Source organism: Poecilia formosa, unplaced genomic scaffold (assembly GCF_000485575.1).
Source record: "Poecilia formosa unplaced genomic scaffold, Poecilia_formosa-5.1.2 Scaffold163, whole genome shotgun sequence".
Taxonomy (NCBI): domain Eukaryota; kingdom Metazoa; phylum Chordata; class Actinopteri; order Cyprinodontiformes; family Poeciliidae; genus Poecilia; species Poecilia formosa.
In genome coordinates this window covers 638,298-656,322 of record NW_006800102.1, presented here as the reverse complement: position 1 = coordinate 656,322, position 18,025 = coordinate 638,298, and the positions used below count along the sequence as shown (strand labels likewise).

The 18,025-nt window shown below is 42.2% G+C and overlaps 2 protein-coding genes and 1 long non-coding RNA gene across 11 annotated transcripts in view; 2 read left to right on the top strand and 1 right to left on the bottom strand.

Annotated features, from left to right (window-relative positions):
* The window catches only part of fam113 (family with sequence similarity 113), a 3,041-nt gene extending 333 nt beyond the window's left edge, over positions 1-2,708 (top strand). The window contains exons 2-9 of one of the 3 annotated variants that reach the window (XM_007564600.2): positions 15-87; positions 178-257; positions 405-637; positions 944-1,094; positions 1,169-1,403; positions 1,476-1,523; positions 1,970-2,167; positions 2,341-2,708. In XM_007564600.2, coding sequence (XP_007564662.1) covers positions 15-87; positions 178-257; positions 405-637; positions 944-1,094; positions 1,169-1,403; positions 1,476-1,523; positions 1,970-2,167; positions 2,341-2,501 — 1,179 coding nt within the window. In that variant the 3' untranslated portion in view covers positions 2,502-2,708. Of the gene's footprint in view, positions 1-5; positions 88-177; positions 258-404; positions 638-943; positions 1,095-1,168; positions 1,404-1,475; positions 1,524-1,969; positions 2,168-2,340 lie in introns of all 3 variants that reach the window. The other 2 variants (XM_016677752.1, XM_016677751.1) reach the window with 2 other exon arrangements.
* Positions 2,709-3,160: 452 nt separating this feature from the next.
* LOC103146604 (dynactin subunit 1-like) overlaps positions 3,161-18,025 on the bottom strand; it is a 15,903-nt gene continuing 1,038 nt past the window's right edge. Inside the window, exons 2-31 of one of the 7 annotated variants that reach the window (XM_016677737.1) lie at positions 16,413-16,478; positions 16,138-16,332; positions 15,371-15,452; positions 15,256-15,287; positions 14,999-15,019; positions 13,593-13,673; positions 12,590-12,742; positions 12,452-12,475; positions 11,137-11,334; positions 10,593-10,797; positions 10,443-10,521; positions 10,178-10,337; positions 9,989-10,093; positions 9,141-9,332; positions 8,940-9,056; positions 8,667-8,819; positions 8,424-8,584; positions 8,035-8,203; positions 7,737-7,805; positions 7,407-7,619; positions 7,139-7,300; positions 6,293-6,424; positions 6,093-6,218; positions 5,764-5,906; positions 5,514-5,677; positions 5,283-5,401; positions 4,351-4,546; positions 4,122-4,195; positions 3,654-3,743; positions 3,161-3,582 (exon numbers count right to left, since the gene is read on the bottom strand). In XM_016677737.1, coding sequence (XP_016533223.1) covers positions 3,445-3,582; positions 3,654-3,743; positions 4,122-4,195; positions 4,351-4,546; positions 5,283-5,401; positions 5,514-5,677; positions 5,764-5,906; positions 6,093-6,218; positions 6,293-6,424; positions 7,139-7,300; positions 7,407-7,619; positions 7,737-7,805; positions 8,035-8,203; positions 8,424-8,584; positions 8,667-8,819; positions 8,940-9,056; positions 9,141-9,332; positions 9,989-10,093; positions 10,178-10,337; positions 10,443-10,521; positions 10,593-10,797; positions 11,137-11,334; positions 12,452-12,475; positions 12,590-12,742; positions 13,593-13,673; positions 14,999-15,019; positions 15,256-15,287; positions 15,371-15,452; positions 16,138-16,332; positions 16,413-16,454 — 3,795 coding nt within the window. In that variant the 5' untranslated portion in view covers positions 16,455-16,478 and the 3' untranslated portion in view covers positions 3,161-3,444. Of the gene's footprint in view, positions 3,583-3,653; positions 3,744-4,121; positions 4,196-4,350; positions 4,547-5,282; positions 5,402-5,513; positions 5,678-5,763; positions 5,907-6,092; positions 6,219-6,292; positions 6,425-7,138; positions 7,301-7,406; positions 7,620-7,736; positions 7,806-8,034; positions 8,204-8,423; positions 8,585-8,666; positions 8,820-8,939; positions 9,057-9,140; positions 9,333-9,988; positions 10,094-10,177; positions 10,338-10,442; positions 10,522-10,592; positions 10,798-11,136; positions 11,335-12,451; positions 12,476-12,589; positions 12,743-13,592; positions 13,674-14,528; positions 14,553-14,998; positions 15,020-15,255; positions 15,288-15,370; positions 15,453-16,137; positions 16,333-16,412; positions 16,479-18,025 lie in introns of all 7 variants that reach the window. The other 6 variants (XM_016677739.1, XM_007564596.2, XM_016677740.1 and 3 more) reach the window with 6 other exon arrangements.
* LOC107837651 (uncharacterized) lies at positions 12,749-14,577 on the top strand. The gene is made up of 2 exons (XR_001663692.1): positions 12,749-13,326; positions 14,430-14,577. It is a non-coding gene; the product is annotated as an uncharacterized LOC107837651 (long non-coding RNA).

Here is an 18,025-nt window from a genome sequence, read left to right as displayed (position 1 = left end):
CTTTTAATTGCCAGAAAGAGACGGCGACCCACCAGCAGGCCCGCCTGCTCCTCCATAACAAGTTTGTCGTTATTTTGGGAGATTCCAGTGAGCAATTTCTCCCTTCCTTATTATATCTAAATATATTTTTTACCCTTTGTTTATTTTCTGTAATTTATTGAACATATTTCCATTCAGTTCAGCGGTCTGTGTATAAGGATCTTGTGGTACTTGTACAAAAGGACAGATACCTCACTTTAAGACAGCTGAAGAGCAAGGTAAGCGGCATGTGGACATAATTTACAAAAATGGGAGATATTAAAATGTATAATCAGATATTCATCTGCTAATAAATGAAACCTGATATTTCTGTGACGTCTTTTAAAGTTATCAGCTCTGTTAATCGTGACATTTTGTCCCTGCAGGGTGAGATGAGCTTTGAGCTGGATTGCTTGGTGGAAGGAGGCTGTCTGAAGAGAATGAATAATGGGACGGAGTATACAGAGGTGCGTCAGTATCAGTCGGACCACCACTTGATCCGCTTCTACTTTGTGACCCGCATCTTCTCAAGATATATGCAGAGCATCATCGAGGACTTCCGTCACGGCTTGAAACCAGACGTGGTCATTGTGAACTCTTGTGTCTGGGATATTTCAAGGTGGGTACAAGAAGTATTTCAAGGTGGGTACAAGAAGTACTGATATCATGTCTTTAACAAAGTTTAAATATTGGTCCAAAAAGTTGGGGTCAAGAATATGCGTCATGGTTTAGCATGAGGTCCGAAATGAACCTGAATGCAACAAAAAAAAAAGCTAATCAGAAAGCATTTGCATTTTAGAAATGCAACGTGTTGGCCAGTACATTTATAATGCCCAGTACTTACCATAATGATTATTATGCTTTTGATCCTAATCTTTGTGCTGTAATTGGTTAGGCCTGTTATGTTTGTATTATATTTATTTAGATACAATCCCAAGTGGGTCGATGACTACAAGGCGAACCTTAAGAGGTTCTTTGGTGAGCTCAAGAGTTCCCTACCAGAGGAAACGCTGATTATCTGGAACCTCACCATGCCCTTAGGAGAAAGGATCAAAGGTGGCTTTCTGGTGCCTGAGGTGAGTTAAGTTTAGCTTTTTATCTTGATATTTTCAGCTGAAAGGAAAAGTGCATGATTTTTCTGTGACCACAGATTGAGCACAAAGCTCCTCAGCTGCGTTACGACGTGATCGAAGCCAACTTCTACGGTGGGACTCTGGCCGACAACTACGAGATAGACGTGTTGGACCTCCACTTTCAGTTCCGCTTCTCATTACAACATCGAACCAAAGACGGCGTCCACTGGAACGCCATCGCCCACCGCAGGATCACCGCTCTTCTGTTACGGCACATTGCACAAGCCTGGGGTGTGATGCTGACTGCTGATGGTAAGAGTGGCTTCATAAACACACATGCATCTTTTATTTAAGAATGAAAACGTGCATCTGCTTTGTTTTCAGAAGTTCCTGAGCAGAAGTCAATCTACGACTGTTCTACAAAATTTGCAGGTAAGACATGATGGTGATTCCTGTGGTTTATTCAGACTGGAAAAGAAGGGAAATTAAAGATTTTACAGGCCTGGAAATCAGTGGCATATGATTTCAGACTACTGGTATTGTACAGATTCTCATGCAGGGAGTTCCTGGGTTCCATAGATGATGGCTTTGTATTTTTTTGTAGTATTTTTGGATTAGCACAGAGGAGATTAGTTCTTCAGAGATGGACGTTAAAGGTCATCCTGGCATTTCCAAAATAAAACTGTAAACTGCATATTTTAGAAAAGTTGAAGTGCACCTGATGGAAGACGTCTATCTTAATGATCATATTTGTTTCTTTGATGCTAAAACAAGAGTATTTTTAAATGAAGCTTCTGCACTTCCTTGTTCCACTTTAAGTAATTTTCTTTCACCTCTTTGTCTCACCCCTCTTTCCTCTCCAAACGGCTACCAAACAGCTGCTGTGAATTCAGACAGCTTTAGAGAGGAGTTCACCTCCGATTCTTTGTCTGGTGCCTTCTTGAGCTTTGAAGACAAGAGAGAGCCAATGCCACATCGCCACGAAAACGCAGAGAACTTCCAACCTGCCGTCCAGCCGCAGCGGCCCCGGCCACGCCGCAGACCTCAGCAGAAACATTATGTACCGCCCAGACATCGTAAGTGTGTGCACTGCTTCAGACTTGGCATTTAAAGCCTCATCGTGTTTCTAGGTGAAGGTACCATTGGTGATCTGTACAAGGTGTCTGCATTACCCTTCCAGCTCACTCCATACCTAAATGTATCAGTTTAAAAAATATTGGGTCTAAAATTCAGTCTGAACATCTTACAGGTGTTGACGACGTGCTTCCCTCTTCCTCCTACTTTGAGCCCTATGAAGATTACCACCAGCCCCTCAATCATCAGTTTGTGATGAGGAGCCGTCACAGCAGGCCTCACTATGCCCCCTACACCTATCACAAACCAGATCACCGTCCCTTTCATGGATACTGACATGGATCCAAGAAAGGGAGAGAACAAAGCGTTGTTCTCTACCATAAAGACAGCCGTTTTGTAATTGTGTACTCTGGGTTTTTAGTTTTTTCACCAAGAGCCAAGCATTTTAATATTTGCTTGTAAGTTTTTAGTTTGAGTTGGTTTTCTATTAAATTTCAAGACTGTATTGTTTAAAAAAAAAATAAAATAAAAATTCTCACTACATAATGCTGTTTTGTTCCTGATAAAACGATACAAGTCGTTTGTAGGCTGCCTTGTTCTCACACCTTCCATCTTTGACCTTAGGTTTCCTGCAGTGTTGAAATAATGGCTGTTCTTGCACCACTATTTAACCAATTTACTGATATGATTGTCGATTTCAAATGGCTTTGTCAAGTCAGAGGACTCCAAAGTGCCTTACATTTCATCATCTTCAAATGTTAAATATTTTCAGTCTTTCCTCATGTCATGTTAGGAGTGCATCAGTTCTTGCAAAACACAATTCTGTCACTGTTACTTCAGTTGGGCTTCCCCCTCCCTCAAAGTGATTATTCTGGTCAAACGCCTTAGTTTCATGACGCCACAGAAGATGTTTCCATTTGGATTAAAAGCTTGACAATGTTGGTATGCCATTAATTCTAAGCCATTACCATCAACCAGGCAGAAAAACTACTAAAGGCTGTTAAAGTGAAATGCTTTTAATTCAGAATTACTACAAATACAAATGTATTCAAAGGTTGAAGAGACAAAAGTTGACTTGAACACGTTGGCAAAGCCTCAAAGTTTAAATGAACATCTTCATAACGTGACATTCTGGAGTCTGGTATTAAATAAGTATTAGTGCTTGAAACGTTGCTTTAACAGGACACGGATTCCTGAGCGTAGTATTGAAAAGAAACAAGAATGCTAAGGAGAAGTGCTGGGTGGAGTGGGAGGGTCTTCAGCACTGGTAGCTCTGGTTTTAGACCATGAGGAGGTTGTGCACTTGCTGCAGCTGCTGCTGCGACAGGACGAGGCGGTGGACTTGCTCCTGACCGCGGGTGCACGGGATGGCAACGCGACCCACAAAAACCGTTCCTCCTTGCTTCTCTTCCTTAGCCTGAGAAAAAACATCAGTGTTTAACCCAGATGCACAAAGAGGAAATCTGTTTCAAACAGCGTTTACTGTACCTTAATGAAAGAGGATGCTGGGAATGTGGCGAAGTCGGAGGAAGCCTTTGCTCCTGGCTGGTTTGAAACCACATGTTCGGCCACCTCACCCTGAAACAGGTTTCAATCAGTGAATAAGTTTTGGGATGTTTTCACACCTGATTGTCTACCGGACTTTGGTCAAAGTTGCAACGTTTGTTACATTTTCAGCTGGTGCAATTCACTTTCACATGAACAAAACCCTTGGAGCAACCAGTTTCCTCGACTCGCATGTTTGTTTTGGTTGCATTTGCCAAGAATGTCCTGTGCTAGTTTGCTTCCTGCTTTTGGAGCAGTTTCCGATTTGATTGGCGTTCACATATGCATTCGAACCACGGCAGAATTTATTTACAAGTCCTCAAACAAACCAGAGTTTCTAGGCAAACCGACTACAGGTCCATCATAGCAAAAAGAGCTGGTGTAAATGGACCCTTAGAGTCCAAGAGGTACCTGCAGTTTGTCCAGGGCGTCTTTGAGATTCTTCAGACGAGCCGTTTGCTCCAGCAGCTGAGAGCTGGCGCTGACTATCAGGCCGGAAAGAAACCAAGGACGTGTTCACATTGTTGCATCAAAATCACAAACTTCAATGCATTTTATGTGGAAGAAAATGGTTTTCAAAAGCTACATAGAAGTGCTTGAATCTGAGACGAAGTGGAAAACCGTTCTGTACGCCAGTCACCTGCTGTCTTCCCTGTGATGTCCACCACCTTAACCTCTGCGCTCAGCTTCAGCAGGGTAGCCAGCAGCTGGTCGGTCCTGCGGTAGATCCCTGTGTTCAGTCCCTCTGGAGATGATGAGCTTTCTTTGGACACCTGTGGGAGTTTCGGAGGGCACAGTGGAGGCAGGGACGCGAGCTGAGCCTTCATCTTCTCCGCCTGTCAGTCAAATACACAAAGCGGGTCATCATACCAAAAGTTTGAATTTAACACAAAGACATAGGGCTGGGAGATATGGCTTAAATACAAAACCTCAGATTTTTTTTCATACTAGATCTGATTTTAAAAAAAATTCTTGCTTTCTTTTCTAGAAAGGAAATTACAAATGACAGAAAATATTTTCAAAAGTAGTTTTTATTTCAATCACCCTTTCTGGAAGTTGTACAATGGGGTGCTAGGGTGAGGGTGTGATTACCCTAGCATCAAGATTATTAATAGTATTACAAGTATAGTGGTATCACATTAAAGATGAAGTTTTACCAGAACGTCTTAACATTTCGAGTTGTTCTAATGAGAAAAAGGTTGAAATAATTAGCTTTATTTTTCATGTTGGCGTTTTCATAAAATTATGACTATTTTGTTATTTTGACTGTATTCTTCTAACAATAACTATATTTTTGGAAAAAATAAAAATCTTAATCTGACCCTAATATTTTGTTGTAGTCAAAGTACAAATAAACAGAAACTAACACCTGGTTGTCAAAAAAGATGGCTGCCTTAGCCAGGATGACATCACTTTGAACTTTGAACCACAGAAACCAAAGGAGTTTGTTGGTGGAAAAGAAAAAAAAAATGCAGATTTTCCAAAATCTTCAAAAACCAAAGTTTTGATTAATCAATGAAGTTGATTTATTTCTCACTTATTGCTCAGATATCAAACTGAAGCTGAGTTTACCTTGAGCCTGTTGTTTTCATTCTTCAGGTATTTAATGCCCAGTCTCTGGACCTCAAGCTGCTGTCGGAGGAGAGGGGAGTCCACCACCTGCGTTGGCCCTGCCAGGGTTGGAGGCAGACCTGCGGGAGAAAAGAAACGCTGAAAATATTTATTCTGACATTTTCTAAACGTAAATAAGCCTGTCAAATTTGACCAAAACTTTTTGTTTTAGAAAAAAAAACGAGCACGAACTCGTAGATCCCTGAACGATGGAGGCGATTCCTGAACCCGGAGAGCCTCTCAGCCCTTCGATCGTCATCTTTGACTGGTTTTGGATGCGTTGCTTCAGCTCTGCCTTTTCTGCCTCCAGCTGGTCGATATCCGCCTGCAGAGCGTCCATCGTCTCCTCAAACTCCCTGCACACAGAGGAGGGGGAAGGTAAATAAGACGCCAAGAAAATAAATAAATAAATAAAAGTTGCTGAATTGAAATCCTTCCTTACTTCTCTTTCTTCTTGAGCAGGGCGAGGTTGTCGTCGAGTTTGGTCTGAATTTTCTCCACGCGTTCGTCTGCGTCCTTGGTGGACGTGTCCAGCTTCTTCTCCAGGAGGCTGAGGCGGACGTTGGCTTCGCTCAGCTCCTCGCCCTGGGAACAAGGACAGTCGCAACTCTTGGTGGTTTGCAAAGGTTTTCATACCTCCTGCAGTTCATTGGCATTTTATGACACACTTGAAGTTTCTCTCATTCTTTGTATAGTAGCTCAAACTGAGTCGGTGTCTCCATGATGATGCAAAAACTCAAGTTAGTGGCTGATTAAGGAAACATTTGTCACCTTAATCTTGAGGGATTTCTTGAGCTCCTTAATGACGGTTTCTCTGTCTTCTAGTTTGACTCCCAGACCTTCTGCGTCGGTCATCTCCGCTCTGACGATGGCGGCTCGCTTCTCCACCGGCGGAGCCTGAAGAGGAGGATGAAGGTTAGGATGAACAACAAGCATGTGCTTAGATTGCACCCTGCACTGACTCAGAATACCTTTCCTTGTGGTTTCTCGGCATCGTACTCTCCTTCCTGCATCGCGGTAGCCATCTTGTTCATGGTCGTGATGACGGAGCCGCAGGACTGTCGCAGAAGCTCTGGGCCGTTCACACCCTGGGAGCCAAATACCTTAGAGAAAATGTGTGTGTCAGAGATGGTTTAGTGGAGGAATTACCAATATAACTAGGATCACAAACTATTAGGAGAAAAACCACTTTTCATTTGTAAATTCTTTTTAGGAATACAACTCTTGACATAGTGTTGGGCGATAAATTGATTTTATTGATTAATTGAATTTTTGCCCTTCTTGGACTTCCATAATTCAGAGTGATGTCAGCGTGCTCAGGGCCGCCATCTTGTTTCACAAGTGTGTTTTACAGCTTGTGTATTTGGAAATCTCTACCATGACATTTAGGGCCAGGCTACAATTTTTTTTTTTTTTATTTACAAGAATAACATTTGTAAGATTGTAATATCACAAGAATAAAGTCAAACAACAATTGGGTATCATTTTTACAGATGAGGAAATATTTCATCTTTTTCTTGTAATTTTACAATGTTTTTTTCTGGTCATATCATGACTTACTCTTATGATTGAAAGTAAAATTTCCTAAAACTTTGTTGTACAATTGACAGAAGAGATGACTGAAATGAAACCCGCATTTTGAAAATATTTTCTGTCCTTTGCAATTTCTTCTTTAAAAATAAAAGCAAGAAGAAATGGATTAAAATTGAATGTGGTTTGAAAAAATCTTAGATTTAATTTTTAAGCCATATCGCCCAGCCCTGCGCCTTGACATGCTTGTAGTTATGATGCGGAATATAAAACTGCGGTGTGACCACCTGCTCTGCAGCCTTGTAAGTGATGTCCTCCAGCTTCAGGGCGTTGAGGCCCTCCTGCTCTGCCAGCGGCGCCACCATCTGAGCCCCGGCTGCAGCCACTTCCTGCAGAACCGCCACCACGCGGGTCAGCTGTCGCCTGCACTCCGTCAGCGACTCGGACACCTGATGGGCGACACAGCAAAATGCATCAAAAACAGCATTGTTGTATACATTTAAGAAGGCATCGGCGACGCCCTCTGGCTGACGGTTGTCCTGCGTCTTTCTGCACCTGTGACCCGAAGCTGAGGGCAGCAGGGACTCCAGCTACGTCCGTTCCAGGCATACGGCGGCGGATCTTCTTACAGAACTGTCTGATGTCTGAGCAGGAAGTGTCCAGGTCCTTCAGGAGGACGGCGAGGCCTGAGCTCTCCTGTCCTGCTGCCAGGAACGCCCGCAGGCGCGCCACCTCCACCCCCATGCAGTCCAGGGCTCCCTGGGTGAACTGAGGGAAGAGGGCAGAAAATTAGGAACAGTTTTACTGATAAAACTGCTTGAAAAATGAATTTGTCATCAATTTAAATGTCAAAACTGTACTTCTTCCGAGTAAGAGTTGAAGTACCTTAATGTGATCCGCCAGCTGCACGGTGCAGTCCTCATCCTGATCTGCCAAATGGACGCTGTACAGTTGCTAGGAGACGAAACGCGTAAAATATGTTTAGTACTGATATGATTCCACTTGGATGACAATTTCTACGCCTTACTTTATTAAATAAAACAATCCATTTACAGATGTCCAAAGTGTGGCCCAGGGAACATTTCCGGTTCATGGACTGATTTTGTGCGGCCCCAAAGTGCAAGTCAAGGATGATGCAAATCGTGACTCTTTAAACATGGTTTGTTGTTCGACTCGCTCCTACCTGGTAGTATTTGATGGCCTTCGTAAGGGGTTCCACCTGAACCGTCTCGTCCAGTTGATCTTTATGCAGCAAGTCAATGAAGTAATCCAGCGAGCGCTCATGGAAGCTCATTTCACTGTAAAGCGTTCCCATTCGTTTGAAAACCTCCACGCTGCAGGAGTTCAGAGCTCTAGAAACCAAGAAAAACGGGTGAATAGAAAAGAACAGAGACCACTGAAGCTAATGAGTTTGAGGTTTTGGAGAATGTTGCGACTCATTCTGCTTTCACTGCCCAAAATACTTGGTAAGATTTTTTTGTTTTGTTTTTATACAGTGCATCTGGTCTCGAACAAGCTTTTGATTACATTTGATGCCAAGGAGTTGTTAGTTAGATGCATCTATGCGCTTACTGCTCGTATTTGTGCAGGGTGGCCTGCAGCAGGCCGAGGGAGTAGACCAGGCCTGAGGCGAAGCTGCGCTGCTCTCCTGGTGGTCCTCTGAGCGCCGTTCCCTGGACCAGACCGCCGCTCAGGTCAAACTTCTCGTGAGCCTGTTTGCTGATCAGCTCAGCCTTAATGCGAGAGAACACAAAAACAGGTTGGCAAAAAAACAAGATGGCTGCAAATCAAAGCGAACATGGTGGCGGTTCGTACCTTACAGATGAGCCTGGGGATGAGCAGCAGCACCAGAATGCAGTCGTGGTCTCCGCCGTGACGGAGGAAGGAGTCCGGCATGAAGGAGGTGAGCAGCGAAACCTGTCTGTTCGCCTGAGCCACCTCCATTTTCCTCAGCTCCATCTCAATGGCCTGAACACACACACACACACACACACACACACACACACACACACACACCCAAGTATGTTTTAGATCAGAATGTGAGCCAACATCACAGATAATCTCAAATTAATTAATCTGATCTCAAACCTTCGCATAGGCTTTGGTCTCAGCAAACTTGATCTTGAAGTCGAACAGCTCAGCAGACGGCTGCTGGGTTTGCTCTGTGTTTGCACTTTGCTGACTGATCAGCTCCCTGTTGGCTTCCTAAAACGACCAAACGACAACTCACCCTTAATTCATCGTTTCACGCCACCGCACACCGTGAGGAGTCCCTCCGTTTCCACCCACCTGCAGCGAGGCGGTGAGCTCTCTGTATTTGCTGATGGTGTGCTGGTAGTCGGCCACGGTCTCCTGAGCAGCCTCCACCTTCTTCTCTGCCTCTCGAACCTTCGCAGTGCTCAGGTCCAGCTGCTCCCTCAGCTCCATCTCCGTCTCTCTGGCGTTTTCCTGCAGCTCGTCGTTCATTTCATTGATGGCTTCCTGTCGATTCGGGAGAAAATTAACTAGAAACAAAGCGTTCTGGAGGCTCACCAGCTAAACCCTAATGACACCCAACGCTCATCAGATTTAATCTGAACTAGTCAGCATCATTAGAGATTTTCAAAAGAGGTATGAACACTTTTCTAGTAACAGTCCAATCTATGTAAAGGATATTTTTAAAGTCTTCTGAAAATATTCCCATCACAGCTTTTAGCATATTAACATTTAGGATCTTCCTTTTGCAATTATTTTTTTTGTATAAAAAGGGGGCTAATATATTTTAAAATAACTCGGCATCGTTTTAAATAGCTTAACAAGCCCTTTTCACACAGGTTTAGTTCTTTTACTGATGTGGAAATCACTCTTGCAATCATCCAAAAAAATAAAAGGCTTTTATTTTGAAAGCCCAAACACATTTCAGTGCAACTTTTCCACCAATAAGAGACTTAGATAAGACTAAAAATGCCTTTTTTTTTGTCTCAGATTAAATTTTAAAATTCAAATTAATTACACGTTGATTAACATTTTTAAATATATTTTAAAGGCATTTTCATTTTCTATGGATTTTAGACAGTGAAAGGTTTTACTTTCATTCCCTGAGTGTAAAAACAAAACCATAATTTGTGAACATTTTAAAAACAAACAGCAGAACTGACCAGATCGGTGACCGTCTCCCTCATCTCCCTGACTTTCTCCTCCAGGTCCAGGTTCCTCTCAGTCAGCGTCTCCACCATCTCCTCTGACCCCAGGGCAGCGTCCACCTGGGGAATGTTTGCACAAACACAATCGCACATTTCCACTTGACACAGACGTCATCCGCTCTCTAAAGGCAGACGCTGCTCCACCTGCTCCTTCAGTTCATCCACTGTGGCTTCGGCCTGTTTGAGTTCTTCCTGCAGTTTTTCCTTCTGAGTCCTCAGAGTCTCCAGCTCCGTGTTCTTCTTCTCCATCTGCTTCTGCAGCTTCACGTGTTCCTGTTTCTCCGAGGCCGACAGGTCGCGCATCCTGAGTAAAAACAAGAACAGTTAACATTTAGCTCAATCCATTCTGCGGGAAAGACTTAAACATTATTACTTCTCCTGTTGAGACTTTTTTTTTATAGGTTATTACCTGACCAAGGCTTCCTTCAGCCTGCTGTTCTGCTCCTCCAGCTGTTTGACTTGATAACTGGAGGCGGCTCCATCTGTACCTATTAAGGATACAGAGTTAAATCAGAGTCACTCTGAGGCTCAACGTCATTTAACGCAGCTCCTCTCCTACCTTTCTCTGAGATCTCATGCCTGAGGATCTCCAGGTCCATGGAGAGCTCCTCTACTCTCTCCTTCAGCGAGTCCACCTCCACTTGCAGCGACTCCGCTCGCTCTTCGGCCATCTCTTTGTCCAGCGTTGCCATCTCGATGGCGTCCGCCGTGTCTGCCATCTCCTCCATGTAGCGGTCTTTGGCCTCCTGCGCCTCCCGGGCTTCCTACGAAGCCACAAGGTAAAAACAAACTGCGCTTCAGTTATTTCGTTCATTACAAAGTAACATCGTTAATAACAGTGGTTTGAAACGTGAAATATCAGACCTCAGTGTGTCATATTGAGGTTTTCTCTAATGAAGACTAACACAAAATGGTGACGATTTGGGCAGGAAGAACTGAGACCAATATGTTGGAGTGACTCTAAAAATGCATCCAGAACTATGATGAAATGATTCATCCCTACAAGAAAGTCCAACATAAATTGGCGGAGACGTGACCAAATCTGAAAATGGTGTGAATTCTTTTTAGATAATGTTATGAGGTGAAATGAGTCGATAAAACACCTTTTTGGCCTCTTTCAGCTGCTTCTGCAGGTCTGCCTGCTGCTCCTGGATCTTGGTCTTCCACTCCTGCAGCTGCTCCAGCTGGATCTTGTACTTCTCCAGCTCCTTCAGCTTGGCCTTGTCCTCCGTTCGTTTTATCTTCAGAGTCTCCAGCTTCTCCTCCAGATCCTTTACGAGAACTCGCAGCGAGTCTTCCTCCTGAGTAAGAAACAAAATTTCGTCACTTTAGGACTGAAACTGGATAACGGCAAGAGACTTATTAGGTCCCACCATGAAAAAACCCCAGTGAGTCGTTCAACCCTTGAAGATCCCCTCTTCTCAAAACAACACAATGCAATGAGGAATGTGTGGATGGTTTGTCCTTGAAAGTAGAACAATACATGCTCACATCTGACATGACGCCACAGCGAGATCGCTCAACCTCCGATGAACAAGCAAGGTCATCATGGTGAAGGTTGTGTGAAGGTTTACCCGAGACATTTGGGGAATTCTCTGTACTTGTTTTACTTTCCCTTTGGTTTTCTGCTCCCTGGTGGCTGTTAATATTTGTTTTTTTCGTTTTTGTTTGTTAAACAACATGGTACGATATCAAAGTCTCTCAGCAGTCCGTCTGTCCCACTCAGGCATCTTTTGCCAACACAATTTGTGGAACGTGCAGCAGAGAAATGTAGTCGGCGATAACTTTCCTGGGCTTTAGGAATCCAGACATTACATTGTCTGGATTCCCTGAATATTTGTACCACATGCCTGAAAACTTACTACATTACAAAGAAACTGTACTAATTTGTAGCCAGAGCTCACAATTATTGTTTTGGAACCAGCTTGATGCAATAATCTTTGGTTTAACCACTATGCTGTGATGGTTCCAGTTACTTCTATACAGATGAGCATGTAGTAATACTGTCAATAACAGTCGTATTCAGCTGTATTTATTGATTTAACTTTCTTTTTTGCAGACCTTGTTTGGGTTTTGGAAATATAAGAAACTTGACCTATAAATGGTCTCTTATTATTACACTGACAATGTTTAATAACGTTTCTCTCGATTATTTTGTAATGAGAAAGCTTAAGAAGTTTGTCGGAGGTGAAGGTGGGTTCGGTCCCTCCAGGTAAGGGGAGTTTCATGCCCAGACAAACTGCGACTGCCAATCAGCTGCTGACAAACACACTGAACTGACAAGAAGGTGGCATCATGTCAATTAAATGCAAGGAGTTCTTAGACGTCGACAGACGTTTTGCTCTGGAAACATCCGAGTTACTCTGAGTGTGGAAGAAAACTCATGCCAGCATGCATGAAACCTTAAAGGAACTCTACCTGCTTGGAAATGGCAGGTTCCACCAGCTTAAACAGCAACATGGATGAAATGCAACAGAAATGAAATACGATGAGGAGGATGGAGAAAGAAAATCTAATGAAATGTGCGACGAGGAAGCACGACCCGGTTCTTCTCACCTTGCTGGGAGTGACTGGAGCTTGAGGAGCCACAGATGCAGGAGAGCTGCTTGGCAGAGGTGTAACAGGGGCAGCCAGCGCCACCTGCTGGGAGGACAGGCTCACCTCACTGACATCTCCAAGCAGAGGGGCTGCTAGGCTCTCACGAGACGCCTGTTGATGGAAACAGGTGTGTTAAGGAACGTAATGAAGGGAAAAGGTTGACAATTGGCTATTTTAGACAGTCTTTTCCCTATAGTGAGTATCTTGGAATGACTCAGTGAAGACTACTCTCGATTCCACCAGGAGAAGGACCATCACTTCCCAAGTTTGTAAGAAAACTCACTAGCTGCGTTTCCATTGACCATAGAATGGTGCAAATTGGTATTATGAAACTAAACTTGTGGATTGAGAACAAGGCAATTTCAAAAAAGCTCACGTTTTTTTGTTAAAGATTATGCGCTAGAATGAGGTGATTTTTGATTGATGTATTTTGCAAAACTGCAATGAAAATATGTTTCACATCATGCCAGTTTGTAAACAGCTGCAACGTGCTTGTTTGTAGGTACTGGCCTCTTTGGACACAAGAGATCTCTCAGCACTGCACAGTTGATCAAAAGTTCAGATGTGTTGAATCAGTAGCTCTTCTGTAAAAACCACAAACTACAATTTTCCCAAAGCGACACCTGAATAAAACGCTGACGTCTCCTCCGATGGCTGAGTGCTAGCACTGTGGCTGAAGTATTAATATATCGCATGTAAGTGTTTACATCAATCATTTTTTTAATGACTTCATGTGTGATTTAAATTGCATTTCTTGTTTTACAGAAATGCCACAATTGCTAAATTGTGTTGTTTTGACCGTCGGATAATACTGAAAAAGTTTTGCGCACATTTGTAATGGAAACGCAGCCAACAAACTCCAAAAAACACCAGTGCAGGACAAGAAAAAAAAATGCAATCGTTTTCACACCGACCACCTTGTGAAGCGACACGGCAGGTGCCTGATAGAAAGAGAGCGTACCCGGAGCTTTATGCTGGGGCGGCTGGGACGAGGCAAGAGGGAGGGGAGGGAGGTAGCAGGCGAGAGACCTGGCGTGCTCCACTAGCAGAGGACGAGTAGAGAGTGTTAGCTACAAGCTAAACCTTATCCTTATATGGCTTTATTCATAATATCAACCTGTTGTGTTAGAATATACTCACCATCCTTATCTAAAGATAATATGAAAAATATTCCATTGTTTGAATGCAGAAGAAGTGTTTTAGGATAGAATCATAAACTAGAACATGAGAGATGTTCTGACATCAGTTTCTCTGAGGCTCAGGCCTTATACGCATATAGCTGGGTCTTTTGAAAAACGAATATCGTTTTTTAAAAAAAATTATATCGGAGCGCTGTGACGGGGTAAAGCGGTGGTACTCGGATATCACAATTGCTTAATTTTACGCTACGCTATGCAGACGCTCGGTCTGCTCTGATAAAGGCTGACTGAAGGCGGCGTTGACTGGGGCGAACCTGTCGAGAGCTAAACCGACGAGTGTTTTGTGATCAATTTGGTTAATGTTTATTTGACCACATGGTGTAGTTTGCAAAATATATTAAAAATTCAACCCAAGATGGTCAGGCGATAGGAAGCCGCGGTACGTAATAAATTTCACTTGTCCAATGCGGAATATTATATGAAAAGCACAGACTTCTTAATTAACCATTTACTTTTCTTGATATTCCACACCTGGAAGCAAAACATCTGGATGAAAATAAGAAATGTTGAAATACTTGCAGTCAAATCTAAAAAGTGACTCAACTATGTTCATGCAATCTGGATTACATTTAATTTCTGTTTTCTGTTCATTTCTGTAGGACCTCCTGGTTCATTACAGCAAACATTTGCTCTAAAAAGAAAGAGCCCACATCTTCATCGTTAACCTCAGCTGTCCTGTCTGCTTTGAAGGAGCTCACCTTTGCTGAGCGGCGGGTAGAGGACTGGGAAGGAGGAAGAGAGTTGAAGGAAAGGGCGGATTCACACACACCCACAAGCAAGGAAACGGGCACACACACATTCAGCAATGAAGGACAATAGAAGATTAGAAGAAGGTAAAAAGCATATTAAATTAGACAGACTGATCACAAGTTGCTGCATGCATAATTTGGTGCCCTTTGAGCGGTGGCCTTCTAGATTTAAAGCAAAACAGACAGAGAAAACATGAATTCATGCAGGAACGTCCAGGAAAAAAGGTTTAGTGTGGACAGGAGCCACCACTGGAATATAAATATAAAAAACCAAGGTGGGAACAACAAGAATGTTGAACGCTTTTACGTCCGTGCAAGTAAAAACAAAGACAGAATCGCTCAAAAGAGATTAATTACTACGTTAGTGTGACAAAGAAAAAACGAGGCGAAGCAAAAGCGCTGAATTCAAACATCAATACCTTCTTAACGTTCGCTGGTGTCTGCAAACAGTATTGAGAAAAACGAAGAGAAGTCAATTTAAACGCCGACAGCCGACTTGGACATTTTTTTTTCCTCAGATAAAACTTCAGATATGGAACTTGCATCATTTCAGCATGTTGTGTCATTTTATCACCTTCAACAAGCTCAAACTAGCTGAATTTCCAAAGAGCTTTTGAATTTCTTAACTTTCTATAAACTAAAGAAAATAGAAACAATGTGGATGAATTTCCTTTACCTGCTTTGATGTTTTGGGAGTCTCAGGAATGTCTGGAAAGACAAACGATGACCTTTGTAATTCCTTCTGACGTTAACAAACATCCCCGTTGGAGATTTTTGTGGTCGTTTCTCACCTTTTTGTTTGAGCGTCTTCGCCAAGCTGGCGTCAGGGGTTTCTGGTGAGGTGGCAGCGGAGCCGTCATCAATGACTTGGATCTGCACAGAGATAAACACCAGGTAGAAAAGACTGTGACTGATCAACAATGCTGAAAGAAGTGAGATCATTTGTATAAAATTACGTGTTAGAAAATCATTTTTTATGTAGAGGTATTAGAGATATTGACAGTAAAAGTGGCCCAGGAAGAGAGGAAACCACTATAAATATAATTACTAATTGGTGTTGCACTTTTTATAATTATAAGTTTAACAGAGCAAAGAAATGTAGTGATTATTAAAATATAATTTTTTTTCATTCTAAATGAATTTTGCTTATTGTTATTGTTGATTTAAATATGCTGATTTATTTTTTGCACAGAACTTTTCTAATGTCACCTGAACTCACCCTATATGACAGCAGCACAGGACAAATTGTCAACAGTTTTATTAATTTTAAATTTAAAGACCTCAAATAAGAAATTTACAGTATTAAACCTTGCAAAAGCTAAAAAGTCATGCACTAACTTATCAAACTGGTATTTTTGGCTTACAGGGACACGTAAAGAATGAACTACATGTTTATTTTAGAAAAGAGGCTCAGTTTTCTTGTTTGCATCTGGGCAGCAGCAAAGTACCTGATTAATCTGAAATTCTCCTTTTAGTTTCACAAGATGAAGTGCTCCTCATCTGAAAACTAAACACCCTGTGAGCTCCCCCTGGTGGTGAGTAATGGTTCATCACTGACCTGGGATGACCTGACAAATATCCCGTGATTTTCCTCACAGCTGAAGTAGCGCTTCCCTTGCACGGTGCCGTCGTTCTTCCCTTTGGGCTCGTCCAGAATGATGCCGACCCATTTGCCCGAAGCGAACAGGGTGGCACCGATGTAGGCAACGGTGCCTTGCTGGCCCTTACCAGTCACCTCGACTTTGGAGCCGATCTGAAGGAATAATGGAAATAATTCATCTCTGAGGAAGTCTGAATTTGCTTTCCTTAATGGCTTCTGAAAAAGCAACCTACCTTTGGAGGTTTAACACTCTCCACTGATCCGGTGCTGCTCATTTTGCTGATCAATGGGCTGGTCAGCTGAGGGGAAGATTACAAATATAAGGGAAGAAAGGAATAAAGTTGATTAACCATGGAAATGTGAAGTAAAATGGGACAAAAACAGTAGAAAAAGCAGGCAGAGAAGTTATATTCAAGTGAATGTATTGCTTTTTTGCCCAAATATTCACCCCAGTCTACTCTGGATGTTTAATATATTTTATTAGGAGCATGAATACAAAACTATTTTATGAATTTGACTTGAAAATATCTCCAAATGAACAGGAAAATACAGCTGCATTCACAAGAGTCCTGAGGGTGATGAAAACAGAGACTGCATCACATCCTCAGTCATATGTCCTGCGACGACTAACATCCTAAAAAAGCAGCAACATCTCACACAAAGAGGCACTTATAACAGCAAAGTAGGTCTGGGAGAAAGACGACGAGCTTTTAAAGGACTGCAGGACACGTGAATTCACGCTGGATTGGATTCTTAGGCAGCCGGTGGGAAAAAGAAAAAGAAAAAAAAAAACGTTTAAGGATTATTATTCCTCTACTTTCAAAGTTCCAACACAAGACACTGGCATTATCCTTACAAGAAGTTATGAGTCAACAAACTGGGTAATAATGACTTGAAATTTTGCTTTGATGACGAAAATATACAGGTATGAGTCCTGCATCTCCTGAATGGTGAGTATAACAAACTCACTGATTATTTTACATTTACATTAAAATAGCCTCGTAATTACCAATTAATTAAAGAAATATATCAGTGTCTTAAACAAGTCATTATTTAACATGCTACTGGTACGACCTGTTACTCACCCGGGGCGTAAATGAATGTCTTCTGTTCATAGCCATGATTACAAGCAGGAACAGTTTTCACTTCCAGTCCAGTAAAAAACATTCAAAGCTTCTGCTGCTCTTTATTTTGTCTCGTTTTACATTCCTGCCTCTCTTCTCTCCCAAAGATAAGTGAAAGCAGCGAATCAGGAGACTTTAGGGCGGAATCTTTGCGCTAAATCACAAAACGTCACGGCTGATTTATAATGAGATGTTGAGCTAAAATGTTCTGCACAAACCAGAGATGGATGAGATTAACGGGATCATACCAGTCATTTAAGGTGCATTGTGTTTATTCCTCGCTATTTGAAAAAATGTGTGACAATGTCACGACCTCAAACTCAGTCATATTAGAGTGTGTTAAGAAGTAGGCCCCAAAACATTCATGTTTTCCTGCTTTTTGTGGTCTTAGAAGAATGTTTTGTTAAGACGTAAAAGGGAGCAGACGCCAGTTTTTTTGTTTAGACACCAGAAGTTTCATTTAAGGTAATTCTAATTAGTCTCATCGACAAAAACATTAGCTGGTCCAATAAAAGTTGTGTAATTTTTTTTTAAACAATAATGGGCTGTAGTGATTCACTGTATTCTGAAGACTCAAAATATGTTAATGATGAACCAATTGAAATCTTAACTGGTGAGCACCACTAGGCAGTACTTTCAAACCTATGATTAAAATACTTTTTACACATCATCACATGTAAATATGTCCTTCAATTTATTACCTCGTAGCAAATATTTGTACA